General features: G+C 45.2%; 1 protein-coding gene across 2 annotated transcripts in view; it reads right to left on the bottom strand.

Moving 5' to 3' along the window:
• The window catches only part of LOC143178739 (kin of IRRE-like protein 1), a 247,127-nt gene that overhangs the window by 146,400 nt on the left and 81,273 nt on the right, over positions 1-19,454 (bottom strand). For both annotated transcript variants that reach the window (XM_076377545.1, XM_076377544.1), the window contains exon 2: positions 4,187-4,316. In XM_076377545.1, coding sequence (XP_076233660.1) covers positions 4,187-4,316 — 130 coding nt within the window. The remainder of the gene's footprint in view (positions 1-4,186; positions 4,317-19,454) is intronic.

Below are 19,454 nucleotides of genomic sequence, written 5' to 3'. Positions count from 1 at the left end.
TGCGGAACCCGACCTAGGTCTATATACCACCTCCATAAATTACGTCTATCTAAACTCATAGTTTCCCTATGAAGTAGCCGTTCCAGAATCGATTAGAGGCACGAAAATACGCGTGGAAAGAACCCGAGGCCACTTGCGCAAGTGTGCGCGAATCGATTTGCCACCCTCCCCCAGGCACTGCGATTAATCGAAAATAAAGAAACGACGATCGTCTACGATGCAATTTAATAAAACGCTAATTATTCATACGTCAATTAGCATATATTGCGCTATAAATCTTACCCATGACAGCAGCTAATATTCGATTATTCTCATACATAATTCGTCCCTTATAAATGAATATTGTCGACGAAATTTTTCCTCATCTATTTTCACGCGTTTTATTACTTTTATCTTTATTAAAGGTTTAAAGCACGACGTCCAGACTGTTCGTCGATTATTTACGATATCATTCGATTGCGCGCGATGCATGTATGCTATTCACCGCAAGCAATAACCGGTATCACGTTTACGAGAAGTACCGTCGATCCTTGTCGCCATATTCTGCTGCCTTAGACGTGCATCCCTTATAATGCACGTATGCAAATGCTACCTCGAAATGCAAATTAAAATTAATATGTGGTCTTTTTCCATTCGACAGCTTTCACTGGCGCTAAAAACAGATTAGTTATGTAATAATTGCAACTACTAACGCCGTATGATAATGCACCGTGCTTTAGGTTTCGGATCGCAGGTCGCGTATTTAAGTCTAAGTGGTAGACAATCGTGGTGTTATTTCGAGGGTCGCATCAGATTTATTCACACAAAGGTTAGAGTATCGTTGACTAAGAGGGCACGCATGAATGTTTGATAACGCGACGCGATAGAAATCAAGCCGAATAGGAGAGGATGGAGCGTGTGTGTCGTTTAGCGGGACAAGGGTTGGCAAGAGGGCAGGGCTTGTGTTCAGCTGCGCGCATAGTTCGCATACCTACTCTACCTCCCATGGTATGTTATAATTAGTGCTCGAGCAGGCGCACGCAACATTGATATGTCCACGGGCTTCCGAATACTTCCCTAATGAGATGACTTCGTAAACAACGGGTTAAGTGCTTGCGTGCCCCTTCAATCTTTTTCCTCTATAGTTTTTTCCACTCTCTAGGGATCAATGAAAATATTCTGTTATCGTTAGGAGGCGTAGCGATTGGTTCCCGAAGTGAGAACGGAGAAATAAAACGTGGAATTGCTTCTTTTCAGAAGGGTCGTTAATATTCCACAGGAAATTGTTTGCCCATTCATTTTCAACCCTTTGATCTTCGGCTCCCCGCCAGAAGACACGCGTGACGCTGTAATTTGCAGCCGGCGGTCCGCTAATCGCAACGCATTTAAATTTTCATAAATGCATAATTAAAGCCGAGTAACAGAGGCGCGGCACCTTGTGAACCCAGTCCGGTTGCCCGGTTTTTCCATTCAAATTCCGCTCGAGGGCTATTAATTACAAACCGCCTGACAAGCGTGGCCCGCAATCTCCATCCTCGCGAATCAAAATGTCAAATCTCTACTCCCCCTTCCATTTCTTCTCTTTTTCGCGTTTGATTCCTGACGCTGGCACCGTTTTCTCTCTTTCGTTAACTAGGTCGTCGCCGTTCAGGGCAGAAACGCGAATGGCGACAACGACGACCTCGAAGGTGGTGTCGAGGGATGAATAAACGGGCGATCTAGAGCGATTCAGGAGGAACATGCTAACTTCCTTCGTAATAATCGTTGCTTTAGATGGCTCGTGAACTGGTAACGCGAAGAAAAGAACCGTTCGATGCTGCCGCGTATTACGGCTCTTATTCTGCTGGATCCTCTATCGCAGTTCCGAGAAGCAACTTTGCCAACGCAGTGTCTAACCGAGAAGGTACTCAGTCGGCTCTGCGTAATACATCCCCTCCCTCCTGATTTATGGACCGCATCATCGTTTTCATCGTGCACGCGACAGATCGAAGGGAATCGATACTCTTCACTTTTTCGGCCGGAGCTAATAACGCGGCTCGTTGATGTATCAATTAATCATGCTATCCATAGTAGAGCAACGATTGAACCGGATCTTCTGACAGTGCAGTTACGTCAATGCCGGAACAACGAAGAGGCGTCGCGACGGTTATCAATTATTCGCCGATAAACCTGCCATCCAGAATGTGGGAAGCAGGCGTGAGGCCGTCCCTCTACTCGTCCCTCTACTCGTCCCTTCAGTTCCAATCGAAATTTATCGACATGTTACAATGTACGTAGGACAAAGTTGACTGTGCGCCACTGGAATGCTCATTAGACTCGTAAGATTAACCGTTACGGAGATCTCAATCATACTGACTTACTGTTAGTTAATTAGCGAAAAATGCAGCAGCAGGAGGAGACGCGAACGGGTCGACGAGAAGAGGTCGATCGAATCGCGTGGTTAGTCGTCGTCGTCGATCTGTAACCGAACCATCGTTCGTGACAGCGTTAATCATGCTTCAGTGCTTGAAACGCGACCGCAACCTTTACCGGAGTGGCCATTCGAAAATCGTACAAATTGATTGAAAAATAAAACCGCAGACCGGAAAATGACTATTATGAAATTCCACCGCGTCGAATAGCAGGAGGCATTTCCTTGAACCTGAACAGAGGATGCGAGAAATGGTGGCGTATCTATTAATCGGCGAAAACCGCCTATTTCCTTGGACGTCGAGTTTACTAGATATGTAGGTCTGACGATTAACGGGTTGAAAAATGATCCAGTATCGAGTCGGTAGCCACGGATTCTAGAATGAGACGGCTGAAAGAAGGAAATGCGCGTGGCGCGCGGAGCAGTGCGGTACACTGCGTACAAGTTTAATTGCGAAACTTCCTCGAACTATTGCAAAATTACGGAAAATATCGAAAAACGTCGGCAATAACCTGGCTGTCCGCTCAGATAGTGGCTGCTCTATTTTTATCCAGGCATTTGTTGGCCGAGCTATCACGTGCGGGCAGCAACAAGCTCGTGTACGCATTTCAGCAGTCCGAGTCCAGGCTGGAAGTTGAGGAGTATGGGGTGCAAGAGAAAAGGGCAAAGGCCATGGAAAAAAGCTACGCGGCTACGACATATACACATACGCATATGTATATGCTACAGCTCTCACGATCACGGCATCAGTTAAGCGTTTTTGACTTCTATTTGCGCTTCGTCTGGGAGCGCAGTGTTTGTCTTCCGCGCACAGACCTCGTTCAAAGAATAGAAGGGCTTCGAAATACGGATTAATCGTTGATTATGCGGCAGACTTATTTACCGATACATTGTGAAGAGAATGGAAACGGAACACGAGGCTCTCTGAAAAGGAAACAATATCAGCTGCACTGTTAGCACTGGGAAAATTATTAATGAAAATTACGAAGCGAAATTATAACGAGTAATTACTTGAAATAATAAATTGCTAATTAAGAATTTTCCGATGTTGGTCACGATTTATCGTATGGTGCATGTTCAGGCGTAAAGCACTGCTGAGAACAGCGAAATTACATTTAAACTGAGACTGTCGATTCTCAGATTCGTTAAAGGAAAGTATAAGGATGCAATTGAGCGAAATAATTGTCAATTAATTCCTTTTATAGCTTACCGAAAGAAGAGAAGCAGCAAGCTCTGAATTAATAACCATTTCAATTAACCGATGTTCATGATTGAGCGAGTCGATACTGTTACTGCTCGCGACAAACCTCTATCGGGAAAGGAAAGAAGGGAAACATTTAGAGAAAAAAAGGAGATTTTTAATGAAATTCTTACGGTACTGTTATTGCCGACAAGTCAGGTATGTGAATGCATCGCAAGAGGTCCACCGCAGCGTCCCCGAAACGAAACACAGAAAGGAATTTCGTTTGAAGTGGCAAGAGGTAGTGTGCGGGCACCTAACAGTGACGTACATTTAATAACGCGAACCGACCCTGTACTCTACCATCATAATGCACCACGACCGATGTAGGATGCAGAAAATGCGTCATAGAGTTTTCTAATTCTACGATGAATACTGCCGAATGAAATAGAATAGAGAAGCCACTACGTGGATTTTCACGCCGCAGCCTTGGTAAACTCGAACGCAATCCTGTTTCTTGAATTCATTGTATTAATTAACTAGAGAAATCGTTAAGGCGTAAATCGTCGAATTACAAAAGGTTACGCTACTAAATAAAGAGAGGACTTGTTACTTACGTATACAAGGGTACGCCAGCCTCGTCCTTGAACCAGAAAACCATATGCAGGGTGTCCTCTCCTGGTGGAGTGATGTCGCATGGTAATTCCGCTGGCTTTCCTTCCACGACGCTGATATTCACTAATGGAACTGCGGACAAACGAAAATCGATCAGGCTTCTATACGAGTAGATACCAACTTTTTATTTATTACTGGAAAAATGATTCGTTCGGATTCGTTAGGAAATCGGGATTGATGCGTTCCCTTAGCGAAGATAAAGTGCAACTTAAAATAGGTTGGCAAGCAACGTTTTTCGATGCTGGAAATTCAGGTATTCAGATAGGAATACAATCGAACAGAGATGATCCTGGACAGCGATATGTAAAGCGCAGTCGGTTCGGGATTAAGAGATTCGCCTATGAAATTCGATTGGAGCAAGAGCGGCGTAAACTGGCCGCAGCATCGCGCTTGCGGAGGACGATCTCGACGGTCGAGTAAGTGGAAAGCTCAAGGGTCCGATATCGCGCGGAAAGGGCAATTCCTTCGGGAATTTCCGGTAGGCTATTTCGAAGAAACGAGTTTCCATTCGATTCGGTCCGCTGCCTTCGTTTCCTCCGCGCTGGGCGACCGAAACAAGAGTCGTAGCTGCAGCCACCAAGCGGCGACGCTTTCGTCGAAGCTAGAGAGCCCCGTCGACTTTTTCCTTCCAGACTTATCCGAATCCAGCAGACAGATTCACCCGCTTTGTCTCGCTTCGTCGAATCTGATTTGTTACAGGCATAGAATCTTTTCCATTTGCCCTCTATCGACCTCACGTTCCGCCTGGCAATCTGACACGCGCGAGATATGTTTTGCACACGATAAAATCCGCAAGAAAATAATCGTTTGCGATATCTCCACGATTCCGAAGGTACTCGTGGCGTAGGGCGAGCGGAAGGATTACCATACGCTTCGCGCGAATTTATTTAGCGACTGAACCGGCCACGTCGGATATAAATACCGCTTAAGGGTGACTCTTTATCATATAAACGGGCGGCGTAGCGGGACTCATTTGAATTCGTGGTTTTTCCATGTCCCAGCCGGCTCGAGCGACGCGCAACAAGCAGTTGCTTCCCCTCTGTTGATACCACCGCGGTTGGAAGCTTGTACTGGCACTGGTTCTTAGTTTCCGCGCGGAAAGCAAGAACCCTCGAGAAGATTCTCCCTAGATTCGTTATAATTTCATGCCGGTGTTTCGCCTCGTAGATTATGCCAGCCGATTTAATGCTTGGTTTTTGCAGCCAGACTAGTCAGACGATTCCTCCTGGTGGAATTTTTCATAACCGTCAGCCTCCCTTGTCTCCTTGGAACTCGCGTAATCAGATTAGTCCTGCGCTGCTTCAGTCGCCTTCAACGGCCACGGAAACGAACTAAAAACCCGCACGGTTTAACCAAGCGACCGCGAAATTAATGGCGACCCGTGCCGCGGCTGCCACGAAATCTCCGACAAAGAACAATGCGCTTGCGTTAATGATTTTCCGCGCGCAACAGCGTAGATCGGGATGACGGGAATGCGCTTTCATACACCTGTTCTACCGATTGTACTTATTTACATGGTCGACAGATGTTTCTACGTCACTGGACACGAAAGCGACCGCGGCGAGACCATCGATCAGCCGCGAATAGCATGAGCGCGCGTCTGCCGCTCGTTTAAATACCAGAGAAGCCTTGAAAGCCGTTTCGATTAATCGAATTCCGCAGTACGCCCGCAATTGACCCTCAAAGACCCGAGGCGCTACTCAAACCGTCTGCCTGCGCGCTAATGGCGAACCAGGGGCCTCGTGTCGCATTCGAAACGCGACTTAATGAATTCGTTATCGACCGGAATCAACGTTCGCTTCCGCGTCACCCTCCCTTCGAATCCACCAAATTTTCGAGGGTTGTCTGGGTAGCTACTGAAAACTAAAGGGATATCTGCTTGCTGCCTCCACAAGATTCGATGATTCAATTAAGCATCGTTCCTGCATCTAAACTTCAATATAGAATCGTCCGATTTCTCCGATCAACACTTTGAGTGCGCGAGATGGATACAATACGAAAATTCGGTAGCGTCACACCTGCGCAAACTAAGGAAGCGAGTAATACAACTCCTAATTTGTCCCGCTCCCTGTCGATGCTTTTCGAATTAACGGTACAATAGAGTAGTCGCGTGCGGAAGGAACGAAGGGCGACAATGAGCATACACAGAGATAATACTAATACGCTTAACTTGAATAAAGTGCTTAGCCAAGTTAAAGATATTTATCCGTGGAAACGCAGTAAGACGCATCGAAAAATAGGAAGTGCACTTTGATCTTCATGAATGCAGGAATTATCTTGTTATTTTCGTGACTTATCTTTTTTCTCTGCTTTCTCTTTGCGCTCTCAATTGCGAGAATCTCTCCGATTGTATCCATTGCCTCAATTTATGTAATTTGTGAGCAAGCACCAACTTAGCAAGTTGCGTTGTGTTGGAACATTGCACGATGTTGAAACGAACCGAATCACAGCCATTATATCTACAAAAGAACAACACTCCTCCGTTCTGAACTTCAGTTTCCTCAAAAGAACAGAGGATGGATGGTCCTTGCATGGCTGTGGGTCTAGCTCAAGCCATCCATCTTGCGCGTCGTTGCATTGCGCGGGACTAATGATGGCGACGAATGCTTCTTACAAACTTTTCTGCGCCTGCTGCGCTATTCGATGCAGGTTGAACGTAGATTGAGTGGCTAGCGAAAACTTATAGACCGCTTTTGCCTCCAATTTCCAAAGAAATATCGCCCAACGTTACGTTTCCTTGTGCGTTTAAGTTTTCCAAGTTCCAGGAAAACGCGCTGACTGTGTCTCCAACATATTTCATTGTGCAAGCGCTTGACTAAAACGAAACAGATCTCGTATTGTGGACAATCACGAAACTTTCGATGCAAACTCGCAGTTTTTCTCTTGCTACGGTTATGGTCGGTGGTAACGAGCACGGTAGCAACCTTCGAGCCAGACGGTAGCCTTCCAAGATGAAAATATCGTAAAGGCATCGTTACGTTCTCGATTCGACTGCATAAAGGTCGAAAGAAGTCGTATACGTGCACTGAACCGCGTTCGATCGCGAATAAAAAGGGGAGGTGCATCAATATCATTGCTTCTTCGACAACGATTACAATGTAATCGTTGGATATATCTAGGTCTCCCAATCGAGTCATCTCGGTGCAGAAGATTTATGAAAATATTTATTTGTTCCTGCTTTCGTGCCATGGTGATCAGTAACGACACATAAAGCTACAACTTCTGTACGAGTTCGACGAAGAACTTGACGCAGTTCGAGTTAACGTCTGTGGTAAAGTTTCGCATTTTTCCCCGAGACTCGGGAAACTTCTGTTCAATCTTCTGTGTACCGCGTGTGTAACGTGGCTGTAATGGAAAACTCAAGACTACTCTGGCTTTGCATTCTATGTGCTTATACGATAAACACAAATTGTTGATTCCGTAACTTTCATTATGCCTCTTGGATTAATTACGCAACATAAGACATAAAACTGAGTAAAAAGAGGTCAAACAATTTGCATAATTCACGAGTTTAACATTCATATCGAAGGCATTATAATTGAAGTGTGTCTAAGCTTTTCAAACATACCTACTGCGTAAATGAGAATCGAGTAGAAACGTAAAAAGTAAAGAGATCCCGTGGCTTTAGCTGCTGCTTGTTCATCGAATTAAACATTCCTTTCTACTACAGTAGTTGAAAGAATGTTCACTCGGCACAAAGAATTGTAGATGTACATGCCATTTCGAGATTTACGGAAAGTGAAACGTTCCATTGTAAGTGTTTAGCGCGTTTTCTCTTTAATTTCAGTGCATTTTCGAAAGGGTATGATTTCATTATTCGTTGCTCAAGGCAGAATGAAGGAAACGATTGGACAAGTGGCGAGTTCATAAGTGACGGCAAGGAAATTGGTCTTTGTCGTCGATATCATGGGAGATTCGGCGGAATCTGAGGTGCGCAGACTGATTCGCGTTGTTCGGGAGTCGGGTGGTACAGAGCTCAAGTAGAAGACGAAGAGGAGGAACGACGAAGATGGCACCGAGGGCTTACGCTTTATTGCGTATTTACATATTTTCGCCGAATCCCCTTGACGTTTCATAAAATTCAACGTCTTTTACAAGGGGCGGCGCGATGGCGTTCCCAGGGCGCTTCGTCGACACTTTATGCCTTTGAATTTTCGCGACAAAGATTTTCTCCCTTGCCGGCAGCTCGTCTTGAGCACCAGACTGTCGTTCGCGTCCCCTTATTTTTCTACCGGATCGTTTCAACAGAGCAATGCGCGACGCTTCGCGGCTTCGAAAAAAGGCGAACATGCTCGCGACAGTTCAGAGAATTTAAATTTCGTTCCTATCCTCCCCGAGTAAATCGTGTTTCGTAATTGCGATTGAAAGCGTCCCTGCAGGATGCTTCCCTCGCTCTACGCTTCTCCGAGATTTTCGACCAGACCGAGCCAGCTCGATCCCCTCGCATACAAATTGATAATATATTCTGGAGAAGTTCACCTAAATCGTGATTGAGTCATGTTGGCTTATCCAATGCCAGAGTTCATTATGCAAACGCGTCGCTCTATACCGGCCACTTCAAACTATTTTCCGATAAATTCAACAAATTCCTGATAGATCTTCTTTTGATAAAATTAGTCGATGAAAAGATTCCGGGCCCGAAAGAGTTCAGTATGTTGTACCTCTGTAATGTCGAGTCGCGTAAAATTAATTAGGACGTTTACGAGCGTTCCGGTTCGAAGGACGGTAGCAATGCGAGACGAGAGTATCGTAAAACTCGACGAAAGGCTAGATTAACTGACCCCGTCTGGGACCGAAGCAAGCTTTGCTTCTTGAAATGGGAAAAAATAATAGAAGCCTGCGCCGCGTGTCGCCAAATGAAACGTTAACCTCTATCCAGGGGAGTTTTCGACCGCTCGTAAAAGTTTCATCTTTCAGCGCGAAAGGATCGACTGATATATCCACACGTATGCATACGTACCTCGCAATCGGTCGATAAAACGATCTTGACCATCGATTCTAACTTGCTTGTGTAATCGTGGTTGGAATGGCAATTGCAGACGAACGAGCTAATTGAGAGGTTGCTCCCTAGAGTACAGAAGGAATCGCTTAACTTAACCCGCTTCCGTTTCCTCTGCTCTTTCGAGAAATTCCCCATCTCGTAGCAGCGGGACTGCTAGCGCTTAAAGCGTAACGACGTCGCGTCGGAATTATTAATGGCACCTTATTCCTCGAGAGTTTCATTGTTGTCCTAGGTCTGGACCCTCTCAGAATCGTCTAGTTGGGCGTTACGAGTGACGGTGGATGTCGATGGCGCGAGACACTCGTGATGTTTGCGCGTCTTCGAAACGGAGAACTCAACGCAGTTGCAGAACTACCGTACCTACTTTTAAAAAGCAACCTCTTAGAAGTTGTGTGCGAGGGAGAAAACGCGGTGCAGTTGACGATATAAACGATAACGTTGCAAAGTGGGAAAACTTGGAGAGACGGGATTGCACGATGATATCGAATATTAAAGCGAAGAGTCCTTAATCGCGTTGTAAACAACGACGCTCTTCTGCCCCGACTTTTGCTATCGAGTCATTGTTTGGCCAGAGGATAAAGGCCGAGGCAAGTTCCGAGGTAAATTCCGGCAGCGCTACTTCCGAAAATTCTTAGCTCGCTTATATCTCGCGCAAACTCGTGCACAAGGGGTCGTGCAAAACACGTCATTAAGGGGCTTCGTCTGTTGAACTTGGGATAGGCATTTATTATCCTATTTAACGTTTAATGTTTCCGAGCCAGGCTTTTGTCTACTCGCATCCCTATTATTCTCTATTGATGCAAATGTCGTGTCCTCTAGATTATTATATGGTAAACACATACTATACACTGATGATTTATGAATCTATGTCTATTAATGGGAGCAATTAACTGTGTTGTTAGCATAGGTCAGCAGGAAATTAAAATGATTGAGCTAAAATGCTACCGAATTTCACTGTAAGAGGATATTATGCTTCTATACGCTACTACAAGTGTCATTACTTATAAAACGCTTGGATCCTCAGCTTTTTCTCACGAATTCTATACCAGTTTATATCTTGGAGTGGTCGGTCAAAGTGTCCTTGAAATTCATTTTCCCGTCAGGAAGTCTGGCCAAGGAGCTCACCGACTTTCTAGGACGTGAGATTACGGTGGAGGTTTCTCGGCAGTTCGTCGTCAGGACGTACAGGCTGACGTAACGTTCCGTCGCACAGCGTTGCAGCAGTGTGGATGTCCGACGTCGGTGTTACAGGCTGTGCAGTTGCCGTTGCATTGTGCAAAGCCGGCAGCCGGCCGCGAGACACTGAGTTACGAGCCACGGAAGGGAGGTCGCGACCACTTCCGGTTGTAATGTAGTTTGCGCAACAATGGGAGCCACAATAGGCCAAGGGAGCCACGTAACGCCGCTCTCCCTTCGGAGACGTTGGCCTTTGACCGAGAATCAAAGCGTCGCACCCTCTCCAATGTCCAACCCCACATTACCCTGCCTGGTCGCAGTCCTTTAAACGATGAATCCGATCCTCCTGATTTCACACCTAATGAAATTGAAATTTCCTGATACGTCTCTAATATTCCTGGATCCATTCCCACTGTTCAGAGGCGAGAGAAAGAGCAAGACTTGTCGTACTTGTCTAAAGGTATCTCTCTCTCTCTCTCTCTCTCTCTCTCTCTCTCTCTCTCTCAGTTACAAGGGAACCGCTAAATGAGGTTTACTAATTATCGTACAAGAAAAATTTTGCATTGTCGATTGTAAGAAACCTGTCCTATTTATCGAACAAAGTTCCAAACGAGTTTTTCGAAAATTCGACTGATTGCCACGAGTGGTAGCATTGGTTGAAAAAAAAACGAGCAAGGATGAGGTCATTTGAATACTGACCGAGTTCCGGATCAGAATTTCAAACGAGCTCTGTGTTTAAAGTGCGCTTAATCAACGTACTTTCGACGAAACTTTCATCGTTGCCCGTTAACGAACATATTAAAGACGCTTTTCCTATCGAACAGTTTCCTTTATTGCTCGAAACAAGGAGGCTGTCATCGAAACGGACCGCTTCTTCTTTTTTCTGTTGCGAGAAGCCATTGAGTAGAAGAAAAGAAATGAAAGTCGGAAGCTGGTCCATTAAAGACTAGGGTCACACGGACGTCGAAAAAGCCGACGATCCTATGTCCATCTTCGTTATTTCCACCTGGGAAAACAGGGAAGGACATACGATCGTCCGTCAAAAAGTCGGTCGTGTGACCCTAGCTTAAAGGCGAGAAGAACGAATGAGATCGATGGCAGTAAACGTGGACGTTGGCCGACAGCGTGAAGTTGAATTAATTCCGAATTCAGAAATAGAGCGCAGAATGAAATGGTAGCAAGAGAAGTGGATGGAGAGTAAGAATTCCGTATGGAAGAGCAAAAGGAACGGGATGAAAGAAGAAGCAGATAGATTTCTCGCGAATGTTCCTCCAAAACTTTAAATAACGTTTGTAAACATCTGACCCAAGTAATTCACGTAAGAATAGTGAATTCGAGATTCGCGGTGACTGTGAATCGAGTTTCCAACTAGTGAATAATACTACATTTTTATGGCCGATTGTATTTTGACGATAGATACCGCGTTATTGTTTTATCTGTCCTTTCATCTCTCCATGATGTTACTTTGCTCGTTGGCGATCGCACGAGTTTTAAATACATTTTGCGTTTGCACTCTGACGACGAAGATGTAAATTCACACTATGTCTGTATACGCGAGAAAAAGTAACTTCTTATGCAAAATGTTCTCTATAAAAGACATCTTCCGAAAACTGAAAGTTTCCAGTGGTAAAGTATGTCGAGAAGTTAATTAACGATCTCGAGTAAAAACGACCGAGGCGTTTTCTCTACAAACTCAACGACGCTCGCTCAAACACTTTACGCTCGTAGTTGCAAACACATTCATGTACCCTGATAATTAACTTGTTATTCAGTTAAATTACGTTTTAATTAATTGAATTTGAAAAAAGTTCTGCGACCCGATAATCGGCTAGCAGTAGGGTAGTGTCCCTTTATAGTCTAGGCACTGCGAGCGACGTTTAAATAAAAGCAATTACTCGATCCTCGATTAGTGGACGTATACACATCGGCCAACGACATATTGATGTTTGCTTGTTGCAAGCGTCAATACTGTTACTTAACAAGCAAATACCGAGGCCAAGGCGAATCAGATAGGGAAGCGAATCTGCCGTCAATGGACCGCTATCCAACCAAACCTCCAACTCTCCGACAATACCGATTCGTAGTCGCGACAATTCCATCCATGGAATGCTCACCCGCTCGTTCCTTGTAACCCGCGTCAGTTGATCAATCCTTTACCACACAGAACGTTGTGAAATTGTTGGGAAACCTAGCACATAGTTAACCGAATGTTAATACTGGATTGACCTCTCCATCGTATTCGAGCAACGAGCGTAACCTCGCGAGCATCTTTCTTTTGGCGGAAAGTCCGCGGTCGACTAGAAGCACAACGATCAGTGAGCAGGGACTAGCAGGAAAAAGCTATTTCGCAATCGATTTCATTCGAATGACGAACAAAGACTGTTTCACGGGAAACTTTTCGCCCTGGCCCCGCGAGCAATGCAGCTTTTGCTTTTCCCGTGAAATTGCCAACGCGGTGATCGATGATCTCGACCACGGTCGACGTTTCCACGGGGGTAATATCAACTACTTTTCGAGTGCGCACACGAGCGCGGACGCGTCCAACTGTCGCTACTGCCGAGTTTCAGCGGAAGTCGCAGCGAAGCGAACGCGCGCGACACCGCGGCTCGTTTTATTCTGTGCGAACGAAACGATCCAGGCGAAACGGAAAATAAGCGCAGGAACGTCGAAACTCCATTTGATGCTGCGCCGCGCCGCGTCGCGCCGCGTCGCGCCGGCCGATTTCCGAAGCATAGGCGGACTGTGTTCTGCACGAATGACATTGTAGCGCGTTTGGAAACGACAACGTTCGATCGACTGGCAGAAGCGTTCCGTCCGGTGCCGCGCTAATTAAAACCGTGAATAATTGACCACCCGCCGCTTTCCAATAATTAATTCCATCGCCGGTGATAACGTCACGATTCATTCCGCGTAGACATAACGCGAACGGTCGAACAGAGATTTGCGCGTCCATGTGTCAGCGACAAGCGCGATCATCTCCTCACCGCAGAACGCCGCGTCGCGCCGCTTACGAACTCGCTCACGCTGCTATTTTATGCGTGCTCCGATATTCCGCACACGAGCTGACGTTTCTACACTGTCTCTGACGTTCAATTTCTCTGCTTATCGACTCGGCTCGGTCTAGATCGTATAAAGTATTTACATCCACCTTTCGGTTATTAGTGAACAACAGATAGTCTACTTACTTAAAGATACAGTTACTTCAAAATACAGAAGTATATTAATGTATCACGTATAGAGTCGTAAGAAGTCTACCTTATATCCTGTGCATGCATGAATTAACAATAAGGTAAGTATAGATTAGAATTTAGTATATGATTCTGTGTTATATTCTGTGTAAGTTAAAGCTATTTTATTGTAGCACGTTAAACAGGATAACAGATCTTGTAAGTTACATCAACGTAATAGGATATTCATAAACCATATCGTGTTAATTTTGTTTGGAATCGAGGCGGAAAACGACTGCATGAGTCGTTGACGTGTTAAGTGCGCGAGTCTACATTGCATCACGAAAATCAGCTCGCTGGGTTCCGAGAGAAGGGACAGGTGGAGAGTGAGAACGGTTCGATGGAGTGGCAAACGCGTCGGGAAATAGAGCGACGAGCCGCGAAACGTCCAGCGAAACGTCCAGCGAAACGTCCAGCGAAACGTCCAGCGAAACGTCCAGCGAAAGAGGTAGCTAGTGAAAGGAAAGACGAGCGAAAGAGAAGAGTAGAGCAGGCGTAGATTGGCCGGTGCAACCGGAAATAGAGCCGCGAGGAACAGGAATCGAGCAACCGGGACGCGGACAGAGTGGGGAATGAAAAAATGAAGTGGGCCGAGGAGGAAAGGAACTGCGAATATGCTCTGCTAACTCGGAACGAGGCGATATATCGGTTGACAAGGATGCAGCTCAGCATTCAACGAGATACCGTGAACTACCGTACAATCGACACGCTGTTTGGCTAGCATACTCGTAAACCAACTATTCCGCACTATCTAAGCAAATCTACGTGTTCAGGAGCAAAAACAATATATATTACAGGTGCTTCACATTTTATGATTATGTAATTGAGAGGCTTGTAACGATTCTTCAAAGTATCTAGCAAGATGAAATTGCGCATCGATAAGCTATGCATCCTATGCGTGAAATCTCACGCTGGATCGAACGACGATTGAGTAATAGACAGAGACGCTCGATAATCATAGAGCCTTCTCCCTTTCAAGTAGAATAGGAAAGTGTAAGCGAGACGCGTTAAAGGAAATCGAAGAAAGCGCGGAACTAATTTACAGAATTGAAATAAACAGAGGCTGGTATGATTAAACGAGGTAACATTAATGTTTCATTGCGGAATACCGTCAATCGGTTATTTATGCGCTTCTAATTGAGTCCCGTTGAAAGCCTCTTGCTGGCATAATTCTATTCCAGACGCGATATTATCGACGTCCTTCGTGATGGGAAAACCGTCGGAAAGTCTGAGATAACTCGGCTCGGTTGCGATTGTTGGTCGACCTGAATAGTTGGGAACATTAGACGAATCATTGTAATTAAAAGTAAATATAGCCGGCGCGGTTGTGCAAGATGGAAAAAGAGCAAGAGAGTGAGAGATCGGGTTTGAAACGCGAAGATACGATAATTGTGAAACCAAAGAGCGAAGACATAATACTGTTTTTACGGGATAAAGAGAGCGCAGGAAGTGATCCCGGAGTTCCTCGGAGCTCGGCAATTCTGCTAAAATTTTTAACTCAATAAGCTAAGGTCACGAGCGATCGTTCGATATGTTCCTGTAATTCAGTTAAGCCGCGGGAAAGCTGCAACGTTGTTCGACGGTTCTTGTAGGATGATTAAAAACCTGATGGTCGTTTCGAGCTTTAACGATGCGAGGCGACAGATGGAAACTTTAGCTCGACATAACCGTCTTATCGCTGGAGTTAATTTCAAAAGTGGATTCGGTATTTTTATTTCAAGATGAGCAGAGCTTCGCTCTCCTCGAACCTTGTTATGCGAATTCACTGCGAATGACTGCATGTTCGTGAAATTAGCAAACGTCGCGGAGGAAAGAAAAGGCTTGTATAATCTAGAAAAACCGTTTCGACGGGAAACGAAGCGATGAAAGGTCGACGGATTCGAAGGGGAGCATAAAACGCTTGGGCTTCTTCTCTCTATTTGTCGAAAAAGATCAGCTCATCGAGCGCAATTGTGCCTTACGTAATATCTGCCTTGGAGACAAAACAGTTCATTTTATTTTCTCATTGAATTAGCGGCCGAGAGACTTGGCTGCTCTACTATACGCGAAGACAGGTGAAGCGGGAACACTTTGCGATTAAATGGAAAGTACTTTCGCGAAGGAAACCGATCTTTCACGCTTTCCACACTCTCAGAGACGGTTTCCGAGGCTCCTTTCGTTTCACGTCGAACGATCCGCCATGTAATAATCTGCTCCAGTAACGACTTGTAACGTCTAGCATTTATTTCCGGCTCGTTCCTTTTGGTATGTTTCTCGTTACCTCAGCATCGTCGCAACGTTACGTTAGATACATAGCTACGGCCACGAGTACTATGTTACAGTCGCATTGGAGTTCTATATGTCGAATCAGTTTCGCTCATTAAACCAAAATTCAACGTTATTCAAATCGTACCACTAGATTTCGTTCAGTATTTATACACGTATAAATAGTACGTGTACTATTTACACGTAACGTTGTTCTATTTCTCATTCCTTATCGCAACCCACGTCGAGTCTCGGTTCATTTTTGTTTCAATTGTCAACGAAAGGAATAACTTGCGGTAAGTGCATAAAACGTGTCACTATTCGTCGAATAATCTTCGTTCAATGTTTTTCGAACTCCTCTACATAACGTTGCAAAACTATCGATCGAGGCGTTAATGCTTCTCTGAATTTACGTTTTGTGGCACCACCGATCTTGAGCGTAGTGTATCGTAATGGGTCGAGCAGCGGTTCGACGAATCATCGATTTGGACTTGGGGGTAAACGGCTCCACGACGTTACCGTTATTAGAAGGGTTGTGGTTTGGGTACCTCGAAGGGTGGGATCAAGGCAAAACCGTTCGAATCGTGCATTGGTTAAGCCGAGAATGATTGCCTCTAATTTCGGGCGAGTGGGGTCACAAGAAACTTCCTAATGCTTTCAACATGTTCGCTGCTAGTCGGTATCAGAGCGGCTACTGGGCTAGCTGCTTTTTGCTCGCCATGTTGGCGTGGAAGTTCGTTACTTGCATCGAAGCTTTAGCGTCGCGAAAATGGTCACTTTCGTTTCTATGCTTAAAGCGTGTTGAATTCAAAACATATCATTTTTCAAGAGCTTATTGCACTTAAATTAGCAGTTCAAATTCGTATACGTCACTCATGGAGTTAGTTTCGATTTCACTGCTATTATTAAAGGTAATACGACACTAGTACCGAGCAAATGAAATAACATACGCTATTTAGATTTTCGCTAGAGTATCAAATACAATTGAATGCACAATAGGATAAGTAAATTTTGCATAAACATTGGTACAAATATCTGATTGCTGTATTGTTTTACTTTTGAGCGAGTAAGTCAAAAACTACATAAAAAGAATCACGATCATGCTATAAACTGAATTTTCGTTTCTGCATTCAACACGAAAGGGGAAGACTGAAGGGGGGGGGCTAGTTCTGCTGAAAGCTATTGTCGGATAAAGCTCGTTACTAAAACTCACCCACGCTACGCAAGACTTCCGTATTTTCACTCTATCTCTGGCACGGTTATAGTTGTACGTTTACGATCTTCATCGGCGTTTCGAAATTTTCTGCAAAAGTGTGTTTCATATTTAAAAAAACTTCAATTAAAAAACAAATAATGATGATTACTGAGAGGCTCGGGTCCAATACTCCAAGGGCTTCCACCCTTACTCTTTATCCTTCTCCTTTTCCTACGTTGTGTAGCCTCGCCCTTCCTCTTCTATAAATAGAGGAAGGAGTGGTAGTGGTAGGAGGATATAACAGGAAGACGTCCAACAATGTCTAATAAGTATTCTTTGGGACTCTGAGGCTGATGGAATAGCGAGAGGTGGAAGACGCGAAAGGAGAAGAGGTCCAGAGAAACTGGTCTCGAGCGAGGGAGCAAAAGCTGGAACAGTAGAAGGGGAACGAACGGCCACCGGTGCGACAAACTTCGAACAAGTCGAGCAATCTGGAATCGAATGGAGTTTCGGAGACTTAGCCGAGTGAAAAATTGCAGGAGCAACTTTCGCGATGCTCTCAGACCCATTAAGCGGCTCAACAAGTACGATTCCAGTAACCATTTTGCCTGTGGATTTTGAATGGAGCTAGGGAGCGAGAAAGTGAGACTATGCGCAGTCGTTCGCCTGCATCGGAAAGGGAAAGAGGCTGGTAGCACGGTTGCAGGGAAAATTGTTTGGCGGAATCGTGGCACGAGACTTCCAGGAGGCAGAGGGGCCTGGGCAGAAAACACGAAGCAGGAAACGCGCCAGTAAAGGAGCTAAATGCAACGACGTACTCCATGCCTTTTAACTGAATTTCCGTCCACTGCTTCGACCTATTCGCCTTCGCTTCGAAACTCGCATTCGGTTCTTCCTTTCCCTATTTCCTTTCAGAGCGCCACGCCGGTTCAACGGAATGCGAGCAAACCGAAGCTCTTTTGACTTAATCCGCGTATCGTCCAATCCGTCAGTAACTTCCAGCACTTAATTGCTTCTTCACGATAAACTGCGAATCCGCGTTCCCTAACACGGAACATGCGCCTTCGGCCGATACGAAGAGAGTCGTCGGCTCGCGAGGCTTCCCGCCCAATCGGCCATCAGATATCTTCCAACGTAGCGGCGTATTATTGCTTGCTTTTATAGACAGCGAAGCCTTTTTTCCTCAACTCTTTCAGTCTTCAAACATTATGTTTCGGCAATCTACGCTTCGCCAAGGTGAAAAGCCTATTGTTTACTATTCGCGTACGGAATTCGTTCTAAGGTACAATTCGCGTCTATATCGCGAAAAGAAATTAGGTTCTTAAACATGAGTTTCGTTGAAAGTTTCCTAGACTGAACGAGGCAGCCTTCCACGATTATATTTTTCCTCTAATATTACTTACTACCTTCTTCTCGCATCTCTGTCGCGGTATCAGCTAAACAACGATTCCGCTAATTTGTAACTTACCCATATCCAAAGTCACGGATGCAAATAGGATTTAGTTAAACTACGATGCTTCTGTGGGCAAAAGCGCAACGAAGCGGGATGGTGTACAGAACGAACTGAAAAGGGGAAGGCAAGGATGCAGAAGGAAGACGGGTCTGAGAAAAAGCCTGGCTCTATGAATGGATCAAAGGGGTGAATGGAAGACCTGAGGGCGGCAGGGGAGACGACTCTTGAAGCAAGAATGCTCTAATTACAGGAATGTAGAGTTCACGTTCCGAGTGCCGCGTTTCATCGTTAAACATATTTTTCGAGACATTGTTCGACCTTCCGAAAGCCGAAGGAAACGTGTAACGAGCGAGGCTAGGGTTTAAACGAGACTAGACAGGAAAGGGAAGATTCTGGTGGCGGACAGTAGCCAACGGCGAGACTTTTAATCATAGAGACGACGAAAAATCTTTTGTAGATGAGGAGGGCATTTATTCGTCAGATAGGAACGAAAGGCGCGTCGGTCGTTTGTAAGTTTCCCGATGACCTCGTCTCCGTTCGGGTCTAGTAGTCTAATTTGGTTTGGCCGTTTCTTCTTCTCGTCGAGCATCCTTTTTCCCACGGCTTTCTTCGGCGAAAACTTTCGAGAGGTCTACTTTGCTAGGACGTGCCAGAAAACTCTCGCATTATTTCGTTTCTTAGGGAAGAAAGCCGAGCGCTCGGGCCCCTTTGCTTCCGCAACTCAAACCTCGAGTCGAGTTTCCCTCCTTCGACGAATGGCTCGTCTCAAATGGCACTTTCGTATAGGTGCGTTCAGCCATCAGCGTTATCCATTTGCGTACCTTTAATAAAAAACTGTCTCTTTGGAATTCGTAAGGAACAGATTTTTCTCCATTGCTTTCTCAATTCCTTTTTCTTTTTTTTAAATTTCCTT

This window comes from Calliopsis andreniformis, chromosome 5 (genome assembly GCF_051401765.1).
Source record: "Calliopsis andreniformis isolate RMS-2024a chromosome 5, iyCalAndr_principal, whole genome shotgun sequence".
Taxonomy (NCBI): domain Eukaryota; kingdom Metazoa; phylum Arthropoda; class Insecta; order Hymenoptera; family Andrenidae; genus Calliopsis; species Calliopsis andreniformis.
The sequence above is the reverse complement of the archived record's forward strand: the minus strand, read 5'-3'. Positions and strand labels throughout refer to the sequence as shown.